Here is a 23,117-nt window from a genome sequence, read left to right as displayed (position 1 = left end):
CATTTCCTGTGTCTTTCAAAATGATACTGAACTGCCAAATGTTTCTTGTATTTATAAATCTAGAATTATTCATCAGTATGTCTGCAGCGGAAAATGAATTGTTGTGTCCAGGCGTACCAAGTTTGGTAGTGCAGGATGCTGACGTGTGGTAGAAAGCATTGCTTGTTTGTTTTGGTGTGGATTTGCATTTCTTAAAAATAGTTGGTTGTTGTGGTGGTAGAGTATAGAGTGACATAGGTAGCAGAAATTGCAAAGTGAGGTCCTACGTAGCTATTTTAGATATTTCTTTTGGTTGAAGGAGCATGGATGTGCATCACCTCAGATGCAGCGAGTGGGGCTGGATGAATTGGGAAGGAAGAAGCAACACCGGGTGTTCCCCTTGGCTCCACTTACTCTAGGCTGTAGGACAGTTTAATTCCTGTGTACCAGTTCCCTCCCCTCATCTGTCCAGCTTGGCCTCCTAGTTCGGATGTTTGCATCTACAAATAGATCCAATGCTATGTAAATGCCATACTGCTTAATATTCCGGTTGATTTTAGATGCTCTTGGGGAATGGTATATGAACTTCAAGGAAGGTCCCTGGTTTTGAGGACAAATTTTAAATAAAAAATCAACTTTATGTTTTTCTTTGTGGTTAAAACCAAACAAAACCACCTTGCTGTGGATATTAGTGTGCTTTTCAAAGTGAGATTCACAAATTAGTTAAATCATAAGTATCCTGTTTGGACTAATCAATAACAATCCTGCTGCACTGATGTAAGCATTTAATATTAAGGGGGAGTTTTGTGCAATACTTTACCATTTGTCAGGATTGTAGGAGTTGTTACCAGCGTTCCTGGTGTTGTACAGGACGTTGTTCTTACAGTAAACTGTACTTACTTACAGTTTAACAGTACAGTTTTCATTACTGAGCGCAGCAGATGACTTCCCTGCCACGTGCGAGTGCAGCATTCTGATGGACGGGAGGTGCGGTGGAGGTGGAGGGAGCATGGAGGTGGTGCTTTGAGTCTGGCTGTATCGTCTGGTGTAAATGTGGTAGATTGATTTGTCTGAAGCAAGATAATAGAACATGGGACTCTGGCAATGGGTCGTGTTTCTTTTGCATTTATATCATTCTGCGTTATTCAAAATCTTCATTGATTTATTCAGTAACTACAGCATGTTGTTAGATTCAGCTAAGTCAGTTAATTTTAAATGTTCATGAGTTACAAAAACATCTCTGTGGCTTATTTTGAACAAAGTAGTCTGTGTTTCTGTTTCAGAGGTACATGCCACAGGGTTCAACTATCAAAATGAAGATGAAAAGGTTACTCTCTCCTTTCCCAGTACTCTTCAGAAAGGTAAGAGCTATTTTCCTGCTTTCTGCTGGCTTCCACCATGTGTTTAAGACGTTTGCATTTGAAAAAGCTGGAGAGTAGGACAGCTCTGTCTTCTCTGAAGTTTCTGGCTGCAAACGTAGTGCTCCCTAGGGAAGTCTGTCCACTATAAGGCACTTTGTGTGAGCCTCTGGAATTGAAAATGTTGTTTCCCTAATGGTGATGTTTCCTTCCAGCACCTGAAGTGACTCTAATTATTTACCTGCTCTTGGGAGTTAGGTTCAGAAGCTGTTTATGTTAGCTACTGATGATCTGTTTTCCTCTTACCAAGAATGAGCTAATCTGAATTACTGCAATGTTTTCCTAGGTGTGAATGTACTAATTCTTTGCAAACTGCTACAGGTTTTTGCTCTGAGTTTGTTGATGGAAACTCATCTCCTCAGTTTGAATAAAGCGGTTTTATTTCATGTTGACAAATACAAATATAAAGACTCTAGGGTGATAAAACTTCCGTGTTTAATTCTGTGGGATATTGGCATCCTGCCTCTCTGATCAAGATTGGGTTTCCCCTTTTGCACTGAGACATGGAAGGCAGAATAAATCCTGAGACTAATTGACTTAGGGGCTTGAATGCAGCCAGTGCTCCATCTTGGCTTTTGTAGTAGATTTCATAGGATGCTGTTCTTACATAGTAGCCATCTTATATATTTTTGCAAACCTTACTCAAAGGTAAGGATTGTAGGATCAGACTTCTCAAATAGCTTAAGGTAGGTCTCTCCCGGTTATTGCATTGTGTTTAGAAGATGAGAACGAGTACTGCAGCAGCCCTGATCTCCGATCAATGCTAAAACACTGTGGTGAGTCTGGCTTTGCCTGCGTTGCTCCGCTGGAGCTTATTTTGTGTGAGGAGTGTGAAGGGGTTTGAGGGGGGCTGGCGAGGTGAGTTGAAGGGACATCTTATTTCAGAAGGGCAGTGGGCCAGCTGAGTAGCCTGGCCTGAAGGTCCAGACCAAATAAATGTTCTGTCTGGCACATGCAAATAACAATGTCCCATCTGTTTCTATTACAGGGACAGGGACGCTAAAGATAGACTTTGTAGGGGAGCTGAATGATAAAATGAAAGGTTTTTACCGAAGTAAATATACCACCCCTACTGGAGACACACGCTATGCTGCTGTCACGCAGTTTGAGGTATGGGCTATATTTTTGTTTTCAGGGAATGCCATCCTTAATACAGGAGTTACACTTAAAGAAGCAAAGACACAATTTCCTAGCTTTAGCTATACCCTCTGGGTGAATTTCAAAAATCCATATTTTTTTGCTTCTTGCTGTTGGTGTGGATGGGTAATACTAAAAGCAGCCTTTACATTGCAACTTCAAGGTCAGTAAATTCTGAATCTGGCAAATTCCCCAGCCAAGAATCATGGTGATGTGTGATGCATCATGCATATACAATAGTTGCAATGTTTAAGAACAGCTGTTTATTTAGATGTGGTCAAATACCTCTGTATAACTTTCCCTTGTGAAGTATATTAATTTTTTCAGTAGGGCACTCTGCCTTTATCGCAGTGTCTTAATGACATCCAAAATGTGAGCCAGATTCTGTCTCAAGTATTATGTAAAGCCTGGACCTAATGACAGAATTTTATACCATATTGTAATTTCATAGTTATCTGCCTGGTTACATAAAAACATGGAGTACTTGCCTAGTACAAATAGAACATTTCTTGGGTGCAGTCTACTGACAGAATGTAAATAGGTGGTCTTGTGTTGTATGGTCTGTGAACGCCTGGGTGCCCTCTCTGCTTTCACATGACTGAGCTTTGCCCCTGTCATGACTCTGCTAAATTTTGCTCAGACTGTAGAATTCCATCAGAGCACAGAGTGCTTTTCATCTGCTTTTTTTTTTTTTAACCAAGAGTGAAATAAGTAAGACTAAAATGCTCTGATGGAGGTCAAGAGTGTCAGTGAAGCAACTGTACCAGTCACTAGCCATCGTTCACCCAACTCCTTGCCTGTAAAATATGCTGAATTTTTGTGTGTGTTTTATTGCCACAATCTCTTGTGATTTCTTTCTTTAATGCTTTTATTTCCTTCAGGCTACTGATGCTCGCAGAGCTTTCCCTTGCTGGGATGAGCCTGCTATTAAGGCAACTTTTGATATTTCTTTGGTGGTTCCTAAAGACAGAGTAGCTTTGTCAAATATGGTAAGTTTTTGATGTGCAAGTGAACAGTGTTTTAAATAAAACCACAGTAACATGAGCTGATTGTTTAGTAGTTAATAGTGTGTCTCGGTAACAGACAGAATTAGGAATATAGGCTGTCTTGTTAGTTATTACTAAGCTGCAACAAATTGAGAAAGCTTTTAAAAATATGAAATCGTTTTGTCAGATGCTAGCACAAAACCTAAACAGGTTGTACAAACCATGGTGGTGGTTTAAAAAAAAAAAAAAAAGTCTTAGCATATGTCAAGCCACGTGCTGCTTGATTAAGAGTGACTGGAAAAAAAATAAGCCTTTGTGTTTACATAGCTGTTATAGCTACATAAGCACTTGAGATAAATAAGCTTTTTTTCTGCTCTAGAGAATTTCTGAGCAGAACTGGGATAAAATGTGCAAGTCTAAGTACCTCTGCCACGAATGCAAGTGGGCATTTTCAGGTTGCTACTTTATATATGGTGCGCATATTTCTAGTGTAATGTTACTGAGGAAGAACAAGTCTGTTTAAAAAGAGCCTTTTAAAAATTTATGTATTTATTAATTCTAGTAGCTAACTTTCATAGTTACCTGTAAAGTCTAGCCTTGTCCACTGACCACATGGTTATGGTTTCTGTTTCAGAATTTAAAGTGAAAGCCTGGTGCCTTGTTGGGATGTGGGTAATACTCTCTTTGGAGGACAGCAGTCGATAGCTGATGTGTTCAGATGCTTTTGCTGTAATGGAATATAACTTAGAAAAGTGCACCTCCATGCGTGACAGGGCATTTTTAGTTAGGAGGGGAACTACATTGTGATCCGTGTTTTAAAATGGTAAAAGGAGTCCTTTCATTTTAAATGCGTGACTCATAATGATGGACTAGTTAGCCAAATGTATTACGTAATGCAGTTTCACTTCCATGAAACTAACAAATTCCCTTTCATGTTAAAAGAATGTCATTGACCGGAAGCCGTACCCAGACGATGAAAATCTGGTGGAAGTGAAGTTTGCTCGCACCCCTGTAATGTCAACGTATCTCGTAGCATTTGTGGTGGGAGAATATGACTTTGTAGAGGCCAGGTCCCTCGACGGAGTCTTAGTGCGCGTTTACACTCCTGTTGGCAAAGCAGAACAAGGAAAGTTTGCGTTAGAGGTAAATGCACTCAGTGTCACTTCATTATGGCTGTAGTGATCTCTGACAGCTGGACATGGTGCTCTCCACTCTGCAGTCACCTTAAATCCATGCAAAGCTTGTGGGGCTGGTTGGTTTTTTGCTTTAATGGCTCGGAGAGACTGGGCTTGCTATGAAACAGAATTTCAGCTGTGGACAAACTGATGTCTATAGTAACAAAAATAATACGGTTTAAGTCAGTTGTGCTTTGGTGATGTAGACTTTGGTCCAAAGACGATGAGAAGTACTGAAGGGTAGGCTACAGCCTGGGAGAAAAAGAGCATGGGAGTCTTCCAGACTTGTGCTCTGGATGCTGGGAATGGGACTTCCGGAAGAAATCCTGTGTATGCAGCTTGCTTAGGCTCATGTCAGTCATAAATTTTCAAGTTTTGTCAGTTGTTCCAAGTTAACATTTCTCCTCTTATTTCTTACAGGTTGCTGCTAAAACTCTGCCTTTTTATAAGGACTACTTCAATGTTCCTTACCCTCTTCCTAAAATTGATCTCATAGCTATTGCAGACTTTGCTGCTGGTAAAGTAACTCACTTTGTTGATGAACTGTATTTTATTTGAATTTTAAACATTTAGGAAGAGGTGTGTATCAATATCAATAAACCTTTGTATTTATTTTATAAAGGTGCCATGGAGAACTGGGGCCTTGTTACTTATAGGTATGCTGTTAAAATACTGTCTTTCCCCCTCTTTGTTCACTAATTCTTGGAAGTAATTGGATTAGTTTTAGGGAGCTGTAATTACTGGGTATCATCCCAAATAAGACTGAGTAAATACCTTCAACTCTTGCTTCGGTTTGGATAATTTTGACTTCTGCAGCAGCGTGCGTTATTGTACAAATCTTAGGAGGGCAAGAATGAGCTATTACGACTACTGTCCAAGAGCTTGAGATTTTTTTAAGTGTCTGGCAGCAGTGCCTGTTCTACAAGAGAACTTTCTTGGTCCCTTTTTTCCCCATAGAAGTTATTAACTTACTGACACAGCGAAAGAGTTTCTTATTTTAATGTTGTAGGCAAGTTGGTAAATATAGCAGCCACAGTATAACCATGTGGATGTGAGTAAATCAAAAATATTAACTTGCCTTCCTTTTCAGTTATTTTTTTCTTCATCTGATCAAGCTTTCGTACTTTTGCTTGATATTATTACATTATCTGTGCTCATTGTTAGAATGATTTTCCTTCATTTTGTACAACGTTGGTCTTGTAAGCTTTGGACTTTAAATCCTGAAATAGTTTGAATTTCTTCTGCTAAATTTGGCCTTAAAAAAATGAAATGGAAATTTGAGCCTAGGTTTCAAATCTACTTGTCTGCTTATTGCAATCCTGATGAAATCTGATATTTTACTCCCTGTGGAAAAAAAAAAAATATTTGTCCTTGATGAGTAGAATTTTTGGAAGCCTTTCTTAATTGCGCTGTTAATTTCCTTCCCCTTCCCCCCCCCCCTTTATGCTTAGCTTGGCACGCTTGCTTTATCCCTTTGGGGACAGAAGGTTGGCATAATCTGTAGGCACCATCCATGTTTTGAGACATACATTTTTTTTCCCCTTTTGAGTTGCAGCAGTCCAGAAGTTCTTTCTGACTGACCCACTAAGTCCTGATCGTGACAGGGGTCTCTGTAGCGGAAGGTTGTGGGCCTGACCTAGGGAGCACTTGCGTGTGTGGATGTGTGCCCTGTGTGGAGAACCTTGCACATCTGCAGTGGCGAGTGTAGCGCGGCTGCTTGTGCACTTGGAAGAGTTGGAATTCCTTTGGGGATGAGGGAGGCAGAGAAGACTTGCTGTGCATACATCGTGCAGTGCAAAGGGAGTTACAGTTAAGGTTCCTAGATTATGTAGGTGAGCTATTTTATAAATAAAGGATAAACTTTCTTGTTCCTGCCTGGGTTTTTGCACTTGTCTTCTTGCATGCCGTAAGGAATTATTGCTCCAAAGCCTTCCAACAGCTGTGGAACTTACCAAATAATGTAATGTCTAAACTGAAATAGCTTTTGGTTTTTTTCAGTTGTACTGATCACTTTTTAGCTTGCTTAGGTAATTTAACCTACTTTTGATTGTGTTTTTTTCCTTAGGCATGTACCGCTCTGTTCAGTTATTTTTCTCTCTTAAATACAGGGAGACTGCATTGCTCATTGACCCCAAAAATTCCTGTTCTTCATCTCGCCAGTGGGTTGCTCTGGTGGTGGGACATGAACTTGCTCATCAGTGGTTTGGAAACCTTGTGACCATGGTATCTAACCATTAAAAGTTTGCCTGGTTTTCTTTGACATGTGCTTCATATCATGTGTGTGTTTAAGTGCCCCTTAGTAGCAGGCATGCTATCTTTAACATAAAAATACATAAATATTTAAACAGTGCTTTATTACCACTTCCTTCTTTACTAGTATGTTCTTTAGAAGTATTCCTAGATATTTTCTGTGTGAAGTAATGTTCGGTTGTTTGAGTATAACCCTAGTTAGAGTTGAGCAGGTGTTCCATGGAAAGGATTTTGGCTAGTCAGATTACTTAGAAGGAATAATCCACTCTTTTCCTTTCAGGTAGGCATGATTCATTCATCAGGCTTTTATACCAAGAAGGTGTAACAGTACCAGTACCAACATGGCAAATTGTTCTGGGCCAGTAGCTGAAAAGTTGCTCAGTAGGAACTCATATGAATTTCTTTGGATCTAGCTGTCTGAATAGTTTGATATTTAAGTCATTTTGGTGGGGATAAAAGTGTATGTGAGACAGCAGGACTGAAATCTTTAAATTCTGTTTAGTGCTAAAATCTGAAACTTTTATCTGTCAGAGCTTCTGCTGTTAACAAATGGCTTCAGCTTACTCTGTTAATTAGATCGGACATTCCTTTTGCCAAAACCCTGCAAACAGATGCTTGAATCCAAATATTTCACAGGTTAGGTATTTTCTTGTATTGCAGGAAACCAGTGTGTTTAGTAAAAAAAAGCATGGCCTCTGGAGCCCCAGATCTGCATTGTTCTGGCTTTTTGGCTGCTTAAATTAAGTGTGATTGGATGGAAGAAAGAACACAGTGTAAATACTAATTACAACGCTAAGCAAAGTTTGTCAAATTTTGCTATAGCACCATGCCTCTTAAAATCTAGTCAACTGTGTCCATTCCTGTATGTGGTAGCACAAGTAGCTTCCATGTGAGAGCAACACAATATTTAAACACAAAGGTATTATTAGTGTATTTTTAGCTTTTAGTACAGTTGAGCAGCTGGAAGCAAAGAGAGCCAGCATCATGTGACTAGAGAGCACTGTAGGATGCCAGCAAGTGCCTTAGAGACCATTAGTGACCCATGAACCATTCGTGGTCCTTTTGACCATTGAGAACTGTGTTAGTAAGCTAAAGAATGTCTAAAATTTATATGGAATTAGCTTTTTATTTTCCTTTTGAAGTTCTAAGTCTTCCAAAAATTTTCTTCTGAGAATTTTTGATGCAACTGTGAAATATGAAAAGTTAGGTTGCCAGAGGAATACGGGAGAAAAGTGGGGAGGTGAAAAGATGTCGAGGTCCATCCTAATTGCCCAAGAATCTGTTTTGCAATTGTATTAATCCTTTGGTACCAATTTGCAAGTATTGGAACCTTGTTTTGGAAACAGATGCAATCAGAAATCTTGAAGAAAATTGGATAGTCTCCACCCTAAAGTGGGGCTTATCTGTGCAGAGCTTTCCTCATGGAAATTCCGCCCTCCCTGGGGTAAATGTTTCATTCGTAGTAGGAACAGTACTTTGTGGGGCAGCTTACTGGACTGACGCTGCATCATGTTTGGTTTCATCTGCTTAAAGGGCCTATATCATCATAGCCATGCTCTTCTGAGTTAACCACCCCATTCACATTTAAAGAATGGTTGGTAGGTGCAGTTATGGAAAAGGGTGTTTTCATCCTCAGTATCCATAGCTCGTTTCCTTACCTCTCCTACTTCATTAAATATTAGAAGTGAAAGGAAGAATTTCAATGTCAGTGTGACATTCTTATCTTAAAAAAACCAAGCCCACCTCTGGCTGGTGAGAAAAAACTTTTAACTGTTTACTAGACTTCAGGTTTCCATAATCTAGAACACTTGTTCAGATGCCAGGTTTTTGTCTTTATGTAAGCATCCTCTTTAGTGAAAAAAGAAACCCCAAACCAAACAAAATAGCAGGTGCTGCTGTTCAGTTTGGGAAAGAGACTGTTGCTGTGTTGCCCACAGTTGCTGCTGGACTGAACTGTAGCCTTGCATGTCACTGACACTTTTCCCTAATCTAGGTAACGTTCATGGCTGTTCCCTCAGTGGCTCTGCTCAGACCTCTAGTCTAGTCGCCAGGAATTTCCTTTCTACCTGATGCAGTTCTCCTCCATGCAGAGTTTCTAAAACTTAAGACAAGGGGAATGCAGTTACTGGGTGCTGATTATTCTTCTTAGGCCCATGACTTCTTTATAGAGAGGAATTTGTGCTTACAGGTGTTGCCTGTTTCTCTGATTTGTACTAAACTAGGCCGTTACCAGCTTCTCTTTGGTGCAAATGTATCATTAATTAAATGAAGCTGTTGGAATTTTGTTCTTTATTCTGCCTTCTTATCTTTCCAGGAATGGTGGACCCATCTTTGGCTGAATGAAGGATTTGCCTCCTGGATTGAGTACCTATGTGTAGATCACTGTTTCCCAGAATACGATATCTGGACTCAGTTTGTTTCTGCTGATTATACACGAGCTCAAGAGCTTGATGCCTTAGACAACAGTCATCCTATTGAAGTAAATTCTGGTTTTGCTATTGATTGTCTCCTTTTTTTTTTTTTTTCTGTTAGCTGTGTGTAAGCTTTTTTCCTATTAAGAAAAAAAGGAAACTTTGGAGTCATTCATGATGTAAAGGAAAACCTAAGGTTGCATTTACACTTTCTGGATTTTCCTCTACTTGAATTAGTATTTCAGAAGTGAGGTTTGAGGATCTAATGATGGCTCCTTCTGGAGTTTTTCTGCTCTACTGACTTGAAAGGGCAAGGTTGTGATCAAAAGTCATCATTATTTGTGTTTTGGTTTGGTTTCTGATCAAAGTGGGTAGTTTTCTGGCCCTTGAGCACAGTGAAGTGTAGCAACTGACTGACTTCAGCGCTCAGCAACATAAACCAAAGTGCAGCATAGCCCAGAGCCTGAGCTACCAAACCTTGCTGGGCTTGTACTGGTTTCCGTCTGAGGCCACCTTAGGTGTTTTCTGCGTTGTGCTCCCAGAACTGTGAGTGTGATGCAGACGGTTCAGAAATCAGTAGGATCTAGCTGGGCTTACAGCTTTAGAGACAAGCAGTAGTTAGGTGATGAAGAGAAGGTGGAAGTATGTTTGACCTATAAACCGGTCCTAACCCAGCCATATGTGAATAAGCTTAATTGACTGGGTGCAGAGATTCCACGAAGACAATTTAGTGATGGATATGCATGCGCTTTCTTCAGTGAAAGAACTTCAACACTAGAACGAGCAAAATCAAAATCTTACGGCAGCTTAAATGGTTCTCACTTGTTAATTATCCTGTTTACCACAGGTTAGTGTTGGCCATCCCTCCGAAGTAGATGAAATATTCGATGCTATTTCTTACAGCAAGGGTGCATCTGTAATCCGAATGCTGCATGACTACATTGGTGACGAGGTAAAAAGATTGTTGTTAAAAAGCCGAATGTAGATTGTCACATCTTTTTACAGTTAAAAAGACTAGTTTTAAAAAGAAATGAAACCTGTTTATTCTCTGTTTTGAAAACTTTTCTCCAATTTGCATTTGGGCTCTATTTGAACTTACCTAGGAGAAATTAGGTAGTGGGGAAAATGTGGAAGGAGTTACAGATGTACATATTGATCCTAAGGCACCCTGGCAGATTCTTGAATATAAATGCAGTGTGGAGGGACGATAGAAAAGACCTCTGTTTTGGTGCTATTACATGTTCAATTGTATGTTCCCAGGACTTCCGGAAAGGAATGAATTTATATTTAACGAAATACCAGCAGAAGAATGCCGCTACAGGTAACTGGTGGTTATTATATGCTTTTAAGAAAAGTGATTTCCAGGGACAAACTCTTTAGTGCTGAAGTGATGGATTGTTAAACAGCTGTTTTTCCATCTGAGATAACTGAGGTGCAAGGAAAGAATTGGCATGTTTCCAGTTTCATACAATGTGTCCCCTGCACAGCCAGAATTCAGCATCCTCTAGGGGTTCTCTGTCTCAGGAGTATGTGGCTGAGGTAATCTGAAAGGGCTGCTTTTACTGTTGATAACCATGTCTGCGTAGTAATCTAATTTAGAAATAGAGTATGTTGATTTGCCAAGTAAGCCTTTTGCAAGCTTCCTGTTGCAGTATTGATCGCATGTGTGATTAAACAGTTCAAAGTCTTGTCTAACATCTCACAGCGCTTTCTTTACTTAAACCTTTTTTGCCTATTAGGCATAAATGTGGAACACTCTGCTCTATCAGCCAAAACAGTCCATGTGGTTCAGTCAGCTCCTTGGACATAACATATGAAAAACTTAAGGAAAAAGATTCTTCTATTTACCATTTTGATTATTTAATGTTCACTTTCATTATACTGTGTCACAATGTTTATTGATTGCGGGTTTTGTTAGTAAAGAAGCTTTCTTCTCCCCTTTCTCCCCCATGAGCAGTTCCAACTCTTTTTCTTGCCTGTTATCTGTTACAATCCCATAAAAACACAACCCAAAATGTGGAGGGCAAACTGGAGTAACAATACAGCCTCCCACCCTCTGGTGCCCATGTAGTGTCCTTAATCGCGTCTGACATGTCAAGACTCTGGGAGTCCTTAGTCAGACTTTTCTCCTGCAGAGGATCTCTGGGAAAGCCTGGAAAAGGCGAGTGGTAAACCTATTGCTGCTGTGATGAATACGTGGACCAAACAAATGGGATTTCCGCTCATTTATGTGGAAGCCGAGCAGGTAAATATAACTGTGTCTTTTCCAGGACATGACATCAAAAGTTCTGCCTTTAACTGTGTTTTGGGATCCAATTTAGTAGTATCCAATTATTTAAAAGATTCTTTTTGATCAGGAGGCAGTACAGTGGGTTGCTTTGTTTAGTGACGATTCTGTTTCTGAAGGGGGGAGAAGTGCAGCTTGCTTGAGGAACCGCGCAAAGTGATATGGAGTTATTCCACAAGCGCTCTAGATCGTGTGCTTTGAGTTTGCTGACATAGCCTGTTTGCTCTTTGTGTGTGAAATGTGTGTTGGGGGGAGGGAATATCTGACATAGCTCCCCATGCCACATGTTTTGATTCTCCGTCCAGTTTAATTATGCTTATTCTACAGGATTGCAGGGTGAGTGAGGATTACTGGCTGGAGGCTGAAGTCAGACAACAAATTCAAGTGAGAAATAGGGCATGTAACAGTGATTAATGCATTTGAATTATTCTTGAGGTAGCTACTTTTTCTGGAGGAGAGTACAAGTTACTCGGCTTAACAGAGGGCACATGAATGTATTGTGATATACAGAAGCTGAGATTAGATGTTCTGATAATTCCTTTCTCTTTTTCTTTTTTCTCTTTTTTTCCTTCCTCAGCAAGAAGATGACAAAGTGTTGAAGTTAGTTCAGAAGAAATTCTGTGCCAGTGGACCATATACTGGTAAGATAAATGCTAAGACCAGGAATGGAGTGTGTATTACTTTTCATGCAACAGCAGCAATTTTGAGAGATGAAACAGCTGTACTGCAGAGCAGGCAGGTGCTCTGCTTAGGCTCAGGTGTTTAAGTATTTGTTAAACCTTTAGAAAATCTAAGGTTGAATGCTCTCACATACGTGGTTTCTATGTTCTCTTCGCATGGGAGAATGGCAGTCCTCTGCAATCTTTGGTTCAGTTTTCATCCTGAGATGCTTCTCTTCTGATGTCCAGTTTAAAGCCAGTGCTGCCATTTGAGGAGCAATGTAAGCTGCTGGGTTTATAGCAGTGCTGAAATAAAAATGCCTCATATGGAAGCCAGCTCTGTCTTAAGATGCAGATTCCACCCACCTTCCATGCTTTTAGAAATGAAAATGTTTTGGCTCGGAAAGTGATTTAGAGATTCTTGGTTTTTAACTCTAGAACTGCCATTTTCCTTCAGATGTGTGCCTTTTTAGATGTAAATTTAAGTAGCCTTGCTTAAACTGCTGCTGAAACTTGTTTGAACACCAGGCAAAGTTTCTCAGTGTTATGTGCATACTTTTTTTTTCCTTAGGCCTTCCTTTTTATTGTTTCTTCTTTTAGGGGAGGATTTCCCCATGTGGATGGTTCCCATAAGTATTTGTACAAGTGATGACCCCACCTGTGCCAAAATGCAAATATTGATGGACAAACCAGAGCTCACCCTGGTTTTGAAAGACATCAAACCAGACCAGTGGGTGAAGGTGAGTTGTCACAAAGGAGAACATGTTACTGGGAATACATTTGATTATCACTGTAACATTCCCTTGCGTTTCATTTTCCTCTTTTCCTTTTTAGTTTTTCCCCCCATGGCCCACCCCCCTCCCATCCCCGTGCAGTCTTGTATTTCTTACGGAGGGGCCTCTCTGTGATGCTATTGAATATTGGCTCCTCTTTGCAATGCTTGCTTAGTGTAATCCTTTGCCTTCCAAGAGTAGTCTAGACAATGTAAACTTGAACCTTTTAGGAGTCCGAGCCCAGAAAAACAGTGTGCAATTAGAGGCAGCTTTTGAATTGAAATGTGGTGGCTTTTTTGGTATCCCATAGTAACCACAGTTTAGTTGAAGTCCATCCTGAGCAAAAATAGTCCTGTTTATCTTTCATTATATATAGGTTAAGGTTTTCTACTGGCTATTGCCAGACAAGTATAAATCTGTAGGCAAAAAATTTATTGTTGAGGTCCTCTGCAGACACCAGTCAACCTGAATTTAAAAACTGAAAGATGGTAACTGGCTGGGACTATTGCTGTGTGAACTACTGAGGTTGAGAGTAATTGTTTCTAAGCTGGAACTGTATGCCGAGAGGTGACTCCATGAAATAAGAGTTAGTCTCTCTGTATATTAATCGAATCTTCTCATTTAACTAACATGGGGATTCCAGCTGTTGTGCCTGGATATTCTCTCTGTCTGGGTCCTCCCTGGTAATAGAGGGGCATGAAATGAACAATTCTGAAAATGCCCTGTCTGAATGAGGGTAAAGTTTGGTATTTCTGCCTGCGAAGGCAACAGTTCAGCTCAGTCCAAGGTGAATTCGTGGGACTGCTGGCTGCAAAGTCATCAGTCTGTGAGGTTTTTCAGTGCCATAGACCTGAGAACTGGCAGTTGGACTGCTCAAAATCATAGCAGCAGCACAGGGAGTGACTTCCTGATGAGCTCAGCAGTGTGTTTGGTTTATGCCAGGTACTGTTGTTCAGCCAGCCACACTATTTGACTATCTACACTTAAATGCTAGTAGGCAGTAGCATGTAGCTAGTGTAGGTTGTTGAGCTTACTGGCCTTGAATTGCGTTTACCTTGGGCAGAGGTGCTTCTCCTTTCTTAAGAAAATGGTTCTGTCAAAATCGAATGGAGCAGGCTGTGGGAGAGAGGTTATGAAAGTTTAAGATTCTAGCACCTGCAGTCTCCTGCATTTTATCTTCCTGGTGCATGATTACCCTTAGGTCAGTTAGGATTTACCCCTTTTTTCTCCTTGCTCCTACTTTTAACTCTAGCCTCTCTTTCCTTATGCCAGCTTTCTCTCACCTTCTGTACCTCTTGGTGAGCATTTCCTCTTTGCAATCTTTATAGTCTTTCTCCTTTGGTTATGATTCGTTTTTTCTTTTTATGTAAATGATAATGACTGACTTCTCTGACCTCCAGTGCTTTGAGAAATTTCTAGTGGTACAAAAAATGAAAAAGCATTTCCTTATTTGTTCTTTACCTTTAATTGTTTACCCTTTTGGTACTTTTCAGTTAAACCTTGGAACTGTAGGGTTTTACCGTACTCAGTATAGCCCTGACATGCTGGAGAGTTTAATACCAGCGATCAAAGACCTCTCCCTACCCCCTGTGGACAGGCTTGGCCTGCAGAACGATCTGTTCTCTCTGGTAAGCAACTCTTTGCTGTTTGCCTGGTAATGAAAGCTACAGTAACCGCAGAAATTGGTGTCTGAAGAGTCAGTCTCAGTTTCTGGAGGCAAAGTGCCTTTGGGATTACTGCATACATCTAGCTATTAATTAGCTTGACAAGTTCTAACTTGTATTACAAGACTTAAATCCTATGGAAGCAGTCTGCCTATAACTCCTGCTGCACTGTTCTCTGTAGGGGTGTATTATACTATAGGGGTTTTGACAAAATTGTTTTGAGAACTTGCTTTCTTGCAGCTCGTCAAAATAAGGATATTTTAATGATCCCCTCGATGACACTTATCAAATGCTATCAGCACCGTGTGCTTTATTCCATTGGGCTTGTTGTAACTGTCCTCCACTGGAGGAGGTGGCTGTTGGGGATTCTTACTTTTAAAAAGCAAAGTGTTGCTAGCTCTGAACAATTAGTTACTGTACTCTGTAGTTCAGATCGTACTTTCTTATTCTTGCTAGTCGGCAAGTATATGGAAACTACAAAATGTGGGTTTGATACCCTGCCTCTCTAGCTTTAAAGGTTGTAACTCTTGTCGTGGCTTAGTTGAAGGGGTTTGAAACTGTACCCTAAGTCATTTCCCAAACACTGCAAGACTAATCGGACAGAAAACCGAGCAAATAATACATGCAGGAATATTGTGTTAGACTCCTAATTTGCCAGAATAATACAAACACTGGAGAAAACAGGAAATTCAGTAAGTCAAGAGCAATGGGCAAGAATATTACAAGTTGGGAGCCATCACCCTAGGAATGAGGATCGGGGCAGTGTCAGTTTTAATCGTGTTTTTATCACAAGTGAATATAGCTTAGCAAGTGACAACTGATCTTCACCACGTCTTCGGTATCGTAAATTACTGGTCTGGTTCCAGATTAACAAAAGCCTAAGCATTCTGGTTGGAGATACCTACTGTAGGTGTTATCAACCGATACTGTCGGTGTTATCAACTGCATTAAGCATAGAAGTGTTTTTTATGATGCTGTGGAGCAGTTAATACAAAATTTTTCTGGCAGAGGTGGAAAGGCAGTACTACTATCAATTAATGGGAAGCAGCAAGCCAAAATGACTTCTGCAGTTTTATACTCTCCATTTAGCAAAGAGCAAACCCTAAATCTCTAAATCTTTACAGTGTTTAGTTAAAATAAGATTTTGGTGGGTGTAGTATCTGGCTGAGAATAACTCTGGGGGTTTGCTTTTTCTTGCAAGCATTGCTGCAGTTTTAAGTGACTTAATCTCTTTGTCTGTTTCTTGTTTGCAAAATGTGCTTATAATTACATAGCTGTCTCCTTGTAAAGTGCTTACCTGTGTATAAAAAGCATTGTGTGCCATGGAGCAGACGGCTAAGGTGCTTTGACTAGCGTTAACTCACCTCCACAGAACCCCACGACAGGGAAAATAGAGTTTATATGCAGGCTGTGCAAACTGAACAGGGAAGACTGTAAAATAATGTGATGAGCTATTAAATGTCTTAATTCTGTTTAGTAGTAAGATTAATCTGTGTCTTTTCCTCTCCCAGGCCCGAGCTGGAATCATTAGCACTGTAGAGGTTCTAAAAGTCATGGAAGCTTTTGTGAATGAGCCCAATTATACTGTGTGGAGCGACCTCAGCTGTAACCTGGGAATTCTCTCAACTCTCTTGTCCCACACAGACTTCTATGAGGAAATCCAGGTGTTCGTGAAAGATGTCTTTTCACCAATAGGGGAGAGACTGGGATGGGACCCCAAACCTGGAGAGGGTAGGAAACTTCTGCTGTGAAATCCTGTAGTGGTTTTCGAAAACTCATGTGTAAATAAGCCATCAAGATTTTGGGAAAGGGGAGAGAAGGGAGGAAGAGGAGTCTGAAGTAGGCGTGCAGGGGTTTTTTTATACTTAAAAACTTTCGAACACAAAGCCCCCAAACAAACCTCTGTTATCAGGCAGAAGTTAAAATGGTAAAACATTTCCCTACCTGATCACTGACTGATAAAAATTCTCTGCTTTAGCTTTGCATCTGTTGGAGTGCATGAAACTTCTTAGACTACAAGGATGGAAAGCCATGTACGTGCATGTTTACTTGTCCTAGTCAGCCCTGTTGTAGATGCAAAAGGTTAATATTACTGACTTGGCTCAGGTTACAGGCCTAGCCTGTTGTGTTTGGGCTGGAATCATATCCTGACTCTCACCGTAAAATAAAAATATCTATGTATTCTCCAGCTGGCACCAATGAGAGTGAGAAAAGGCCTTTAGATATCCTCAAGCATGTGGAAGGATTGTTATACACCTCTGCCCTGATCACTCTAGGTGGAAGAGCACTTAATTTTTGAATTGTGTCTCCAAATAATTATTTTTTTTTCCCTCCTACTCACTCATTAGGTCATCTAGATGCCCTTCTGAGGGGTCTGGTCCTGGGCAAACTAGGAAAAGCTGGGCACAAGGCAACGTTAGAAGAAGCTCGACGCCGATTTAAGGACCATGTAGAAGGAAAACATATTCTGTCCGCTGATCTGAGGAGTCCTGTAGGTTATTGTAAATTTTAATTCCGAAAAGACTGTCCCCCACTTGGCACTGTGTGCATCAAACTCTTTTTTTCTTTCCAAGAGTCCATTGAACCCCTGTTTCTAAGAATAGGGAAGCTAGAGGAAACCAGTGCCAAGGTATGAGACCAGCTGGTTTTGGCAGAGGTGGTGGGAGCTTGGATAAGTCCAGTTATGAAGCAAGTGATACTGTGGAGCATGGTAGAAACATCCCTGTGTTTCTTGAAGCAAGTAAGCCTCATCTGACCTGGCCAATACTTAGTTATGACTAACAAGTTCAGCTGTACCCATGCTGACTGCCACAGAACAACTCTGGTCTCTAGATGATGTTGCTTTTGGGGTTTTGAAGACTATTTGAAGTGCAGTGCCAAACCTGAGCTGACTTCTAATCATTTACATCCATCCATGACCAGCTTACATCCTCCAGGTTTAAAAGCACCGTGGTAAACTGCAGGGATCGTGGGAGAGCTCTGCAAGTGTCAGCTTGGTCCTGCAGAGCACAAACTCTAACTATGGTGGATGTGGATGGAGTGTATGTGAAGTACTTACTAGCTAGGTGTTGCGTGGCACAAAGATTTCTTGTTCTGGTGTTTTGCTGTGGTTGACATTACCAAAATTTTGCTGAAACTGGGGAAGAGGTAAAGGAGTTGATGCATCTCTCAAATCCAGTCTCAAAACGTAAAGGGATCAGTGCTGGTGTCTTCCAGATCTGCTCACTTGTCTGAAATCTAACCCAAATATGTAGAAATTGATTGTTGCGTTTCTAGAAGTGTGGTTTTTTTGAAGGACCTTCCTTGTTTATGCTCTGTCTTAGGTATATGTAACTATTTTGAAGCATGGAGATAGTACTACTTTAGACACTATGCTGAAGGTGAGTGCGCGCTCTGTTGTTAACACTGCCAGCTTATGCAATGAAAAGCTAAATAGTCCACCCTGCAAGTTCCTTTAAGGTGTAGTTTATCTGCAAGCAGGCTCAATCCAATGTTTTGCAGAAGATGTGAACACTGGGGCTTCTTTACCTTGTTCCTTGGTCCATGTGTAGTGTGAAATTGCCACCTAGTGGCATCTCTCATTTTAGGATTATTTTTCATTCCTCGGAGGCACGGTCCTACTTGACCTTACATAAACAGCGGTGAAGATCAGTTTATTACTAATGGTACTTCCTGATGATGTACGTGTAATGAGGTCCGTAATGCGGTTAGCTGTGCAGGATGATTCATGAACAAGTTCAATTTGTCACGTCCTAGGCTTGAAGGCTAACCTAGCAGCTCTAGCATATACAGCAAGGTCAGTAGTGCTAGGTTAAGAAGTCGGCGTTTAATACCATGCACTAATATTATTCACTTTGGCTTTGAAGCTTCACAAGCAAGCAGATATGCAGGAGGAGAAGAACAGAATTGAACGAGTTCTTGGAGCCATCTCTCAGCCAGAACTGATTCAAAAAGTTCTCACCTTTGCACTTTCAGTAAGTTATTGGAAAAGCTGCTGCTTCCTTACCTTGGGAGAATAAGTGCGTTCAGAGCACTCGGGGATAGAGCCCTGTGTGCATATAATGTGCTAGAATAGCAGAAATAGTCTTAACGATTAAATCTGAGCTGTATCTTAAAAGCATGTGAGGAAAAGAAAAGCTATTGTTGACAGATTAGGTGCAGAAATGCATAAAGACAACATGCTGTATTTGTTGTAACAGTCTTGAATACTTGTCTACATTTTCCTCTTCAGGAAGAGGTACGTCCCCAGGACACGGTATCTGTTATTGGTGGAGTAGCTGGAGGCAGCAAGCAGGGGAGGAAAGCTGCTTGGAAATTTGTTAGGGACAATTGGGAGGAACTTTATAATCGATACCAAGGTGGATTCTTAATATCCAGACTAATAAAGGTATGTACAGCTGTGAGAAAAGTCCCATTCACCTACATGATCAAAACTAAACTGTTACATTTGAAATGCTTACCCTTCGTCAATATTTTTTTCCTTCAGCTAACAGTGGATGGATTTGCAAATGATAAAATGGCTGCAGAAGTTAAGGTAAGAAATTTCAATTAAAGAAGCAATTAACCTCATCTCTGACAACCACTGTGTGCTCTAGACTGTGAGCACCTGATGGAAGAGCCATGAGTTTCTGTGCGGTTTTTGGTTTGGAAGTGTGGCTCTGTCTCTGACTGTTTTGACTGTTGCCTAGTCCTCTAGTTGCACTGCTTTAGGTTGAGTTATTTTACTGAAATACCTTAAATTAGCATTTTCACAAAGTAATGTGCAGCTTCTAGTGATATCCGTTTCATTAGTTTTAAACATTCATTTTAAACTTTTATAAAATCCAGCACAGTCTATAGCGGTGGTGTTGAGACTCCCCAAAAGACAGCCTTTAAAGATAAATGTAGCAAAATTGATAGCAGTTACAACTTCCATAGTAAGCTGAGCCTTACAGCACCACTTTCTTTCTCCCCAGACTGACAGGGCACATTTGGGGCTGTCGGCGCTAGCACCCAGGGACACCCTGGGGGAATGAACGTGGCAGATTTTGGCTAAATTCCATACTAGAGGTCCACATTTTATGTGGTCATTTGTTCTGTGTACTAAGAGCAAGGCTTTGACACAAGGCAAATTAATGGGTTTGCAGAGAGCCTGTCTTGAAGTCGGTGGCTTAAGGTGATGCGATTTCACCACCGGACTCGAGCATCCCCTCTGACCTGGGAGTGCAGGCACTAGTCTTGGTGGAGTTTTGAGAATGTGTGTAGATTTTATTTAGTCATTGCCCGCACTTCTACAGAGACTCCTTCTTGGAAGAAGAAACTTAAAAATACCACTTTCTTAAGTGAAACTTAATTATCACTTTCTGGTTAGAGAAATGCTCAGGAGGAATTCTTATTTCAAAGATAAGCTGAGCCATGAGCTCTATCTATTGTTTTTTATCATCTAGTGATGTCTTGTTAGAAACGATTCAGTAGCATAAGTGATTTTACAGAGAAATCTTGCACTATACTTTTTTTTTCTTAGAGAACACTACAAAACATTTACCAGAACAATCATCCATAACTAAATCATAAGTACTTTCCAAGAGAACTTCTTGAGATGGTACACCTAGCTTTTAGCTAGAGTACTTACTGTGTCTGAGTCTCGATGTCACCTTGTAGTGTGCATTAGTGTGAGGTGATCTGCCAAATACTGGGAAAAGCCTGCTTGTGGGAAGATGGGGATGAGTCTCGGCTATGCCAGCTTTACTCTACCCTTTTCCCAGTTGTAAAGTGCAGAGTCACGGCAGCCTCTGGTGCAGTTTCTTCGCAGGGATCGATACTGTTGATTCTGGAGGAAGAAATGTGAGACTATTCAGCAAAACTCTTGAGTGCTGCCGGTGCTTGGAGGTCATTATGCAGCTTGGCAAGAGGCCGAGGTAGAATGCTAAGAAATCTGATACCTGGACAAATGCTTTTGCAAAATGGCCTTGGGCTTCCGTTAGTGTCTTCTTCCAAGTATCCAGAAATACACACTTGATTTGCTGCTCGTTTGTTTGCCTCCCTGTGAGGGACTGAATTCATCTTTCCCAGTGCTGCTTGCTGGCCCTGGCAGCAAGGACAAGATGGGACAGGAGGCAGCGTTTGGGCTGGTTTGTAGAAATGCTACCATGGCTTTCCTTTAGCAGAGAAACGGAGGCATTTTACTGTTCCCAACTTGGGATTACACGTCTTGCCAACTCGGCAAGCACCTTGCAAATCTTTCAGAGCCTGTGATGGTGGTGGGAACAGATAGCATGAGCTAGAGTCAGATAAGGAACGTAATTCACCAAAGCATTTCTATATGACCTAGGGAATTTGGTGACTTAAAAGCTGTAATTCTGTCTATGCCTGTTTATACCCTTATGGATGGTTGTGTGCTTTTTATACAGGCCTTCTTTGAGAGTCACCCAGCTCCATCGGCAGAACGCACTGTCCAGCAGTGCTGTGAAAATATTCTGCTGAATGCAGCTTGGCTGAAGCGGGACGCCGAGAACATCCACCAATATTTTCTGCAGCGCAAGGCCCCACCAGCCATGGTGTGAATCTGTGCATGCCACTGCTGCAGTCCTGCTGCCGCCTCATGGGGAGAGGGAGGAGCTACCCAACAGCTGATTCATATGCCAAGAATTTGGAGTCTTTTTCTCAAACCAATGGGGATTGGACAATGAATGTAGTTAACTGGTTCCTGCTCACACTCCAGATTTAAATTCTATTAAAATTATCAGCAATTCAGCAAAAAACAGAAAAAAAAGAGAGAAAAAAATCTGTAAATATGATAGTAATAAAATAGAGCATAACAAAACTGTGAAACTTCCTCAAGCCTTGTCAGTGGTTAAAATATTTAACAACCCCCTCCTGACACTCTTATTGACAGATGTTCTGTTTTTTACACCCTCCCCCAGCCCTCCCCAAAAAAAGGAAACCAGTGGTTTCTAGGTCAGTGGAATTTTGTGGAGAGTCTGGGGCAGGAATGGGTTAATGCCTCTGAGCGTTGTGTGGAACAGGTCAGTTGGAAAGGCAGGTAGCTGGTATAACATAGAGTCTGTGCATCATTCTAAGTGCAAGGTTTTGGGGAGATGTTCCTGCAACCCCCCCCCAATCCAAGGATAGTAGGTTCCCTCCCTTTTGTGTTACCTCTCAGCAAAAAGAAAAATGTTCTGTTGCTCTTCGGTTTTTCTCCTTGGTTCTACTTGCTGATGTCCTTCTTAGAGATAACGGAATTGTAAGGAAACATCTTTCATAGCCACATTAAATAAGAGAAAGATACATGCAATTTTTATTTTTTCTTACTAAATTGCACCCTCAAAATGCATGCAAATGAGGAGATGATTACTGTGTGACTGGTTCTCCTGGCTGCTGTTAGGGCAGGTCTCTTCTGTTCAAGACACCGTTACTTGTCTAAAAGATCCAGCTTGTTCAATCTCCTCATGGCCGTAGCAACACTAGCTTTTCGTTCCTTTCTGTGATGTTGATGGTAATTTGATTCAGAAGCCTTAAATTAGTGATGACTGGCGTGATGATGAAGTCTAAGCTGTGTGCCATCATTTACTTCACAAAGCAGCGTGGTCTACTAACCAGACACAACACCCTCTAATACAAAGGTTGGAGTTCCATATATTTTATTTTTTTTTCCTTTAACAGGAATTCGTATTTGGTGTGGCTTAACTGTATTTCAGAAGGTCATCAGACTAACTGTCAGACTGCTTCCCTGAAACATTTTTGTGCTATTGTTTAAAAAAAAAAAAAAAATTAAAACAGTTGGCGTTAATAAAAATGTCAATGTGAAATTCATGTCCTGATCTTGTGTTCTGTTTGAAGCCTGAAAGAGTGTTGCTGCTTTCAAAGGACCTAAATCTCTGAGGGAACAGCGGAGGTCACATGTCGATGGTGTCTTTAACAGCCCCAAGGAAACCCTTGTTCTCAGCCTTCTCCTCTTCTGCTATCAGTGCTAGGTCTTAGGGCAGCTGAATGAGCACATACCGTACTGATCGTAAGTAGATCTTGTGTAATCTGAATAAAGATTGTAGTCAAGCGCTAAAGAACTAACCAGGGCAGAATTTGGAAAGGAAGGGAAAGGAAAGGGGGGGGGCGGGGGGGGAAACCCTGTGAGTAAACAAATTTCTGTTAAACACTTGAAAATTTGAGGGACTCTGCAAGAGGGAATAGTATTGTGCAAATGCTGCTGATGCCAACCACGACGAGCCAGGGCAGGGCTACACACCAGAAATGGGCAAGTTTGGGCAGGTTTATAGTAAGTGGAGGTGCAGTGCTCCTGAATATTATCGCACTGGTTGGTATCCCTTGGACTAGTGTGGCTACATGGTCAGAAACGAGATCGAAACAGGAATTCTGTTTGTCCCGAGTCATATCTGTTAACT

The 23,117-nt window shown here is 41.0% G+C and overlaps 1 protein-coding gene across 1 annotated transcript in view; it reads left to right on the top strand.

Annotated features, from left to right (window-relative positions):
• The window catches only part of NPEPPS (aminopeptidase puromycin sensitive), a 40,063-nt gene extending 17,533 nt beyond the window's left edge, over nt 1–22,530 (top strand). Inside the window, exons 3-23 of the mRNA XM_080369667.1 lie at nt 1,263–1,340; nt 2,386–2,507; nt 3,416–3,523; nt 4,463–4,663; nt 5,116–5,212; nt 5,318–5,351; nt 6,804–6,918; nt 9,260–9,424; nt 10,204–10,308; nt 10,617–10,677; nt 11,492–11,601; nt 12,221–12,284; nt 12,903–13,042; nt 14,569–14,703; nt 16,251–16,470; nt 17,088–17,230; nt 18,063–18,119; nt 18,606–18,713; nt 18,971–19,126; nt 19,226–19,273; nt 21,129–22,530. Coding sequence (XP_080225793.1) covers nt 1,263–1,340; nt 2,386–2,507; nt 3,416–3,523; nt 4,463–4,663; nt 5,116–5,212; nt 5,318–5,351; nt 6,804–6,918; nt 9,260–9,424; nt 10,204–10,308; nt 10,617–10,677; nt 11,492–11,601; nt 12,221–12,284; nt 12,903–13,042; nt 14,569–14,703; nt 16,251–16,470; nt 17,088–17,230; nt 18,063–18,119; nt 18,606–18,713; nt 18,971–19,126; nt 19,226–19,273; nt 21,129–21,281 — 2,420 coding nt within the window. The 3' untranslated portion in view covers nt 21,282–22,530. The remainder of the gene's footprint in view (nt 1–1,262; nt 1,341–2,385; nt 2,508–3,415; nt 3,524–4,462; nt 4,664–5,115; nt 5,213–5,317; nt 5,352–6,803; nt 6,919–9,259; nt 9,425–10,203; nt 10,309–10,616; nt 10,678–11,491; nt 11,602–12,220; nt 12,285–12,902; nt 13,043–14,568; nt 14,704–16,250; nt 16,471–17,087; nt 17,231–18,062; nt 18,120–18,605; nt 18,714–18,970; nt 19,127–19,225; nt 19,274–21,128) is intronic.
• Nucleotides 22,531–23,117: the final 587 nt, after the last annotated feature.

The sequence above is a fragment of the Falco punctatus genome (genome assembly GCF_963210335.1).
Source record: "Falco punctatus genome assembly, chromosome: 19".
In the NCBI taxonomy this organism is placed as follows: Eukaryota; Metazoa; Chordata; class Aves; order Falconiformes; family Falconidae; genus Falco; species Falco punctatus.
The sequence above is the reverse complement of the archived record's forward strand: the minus strand, read 5'-3'. Positions and strand labels throughout refer to the sequence as shown.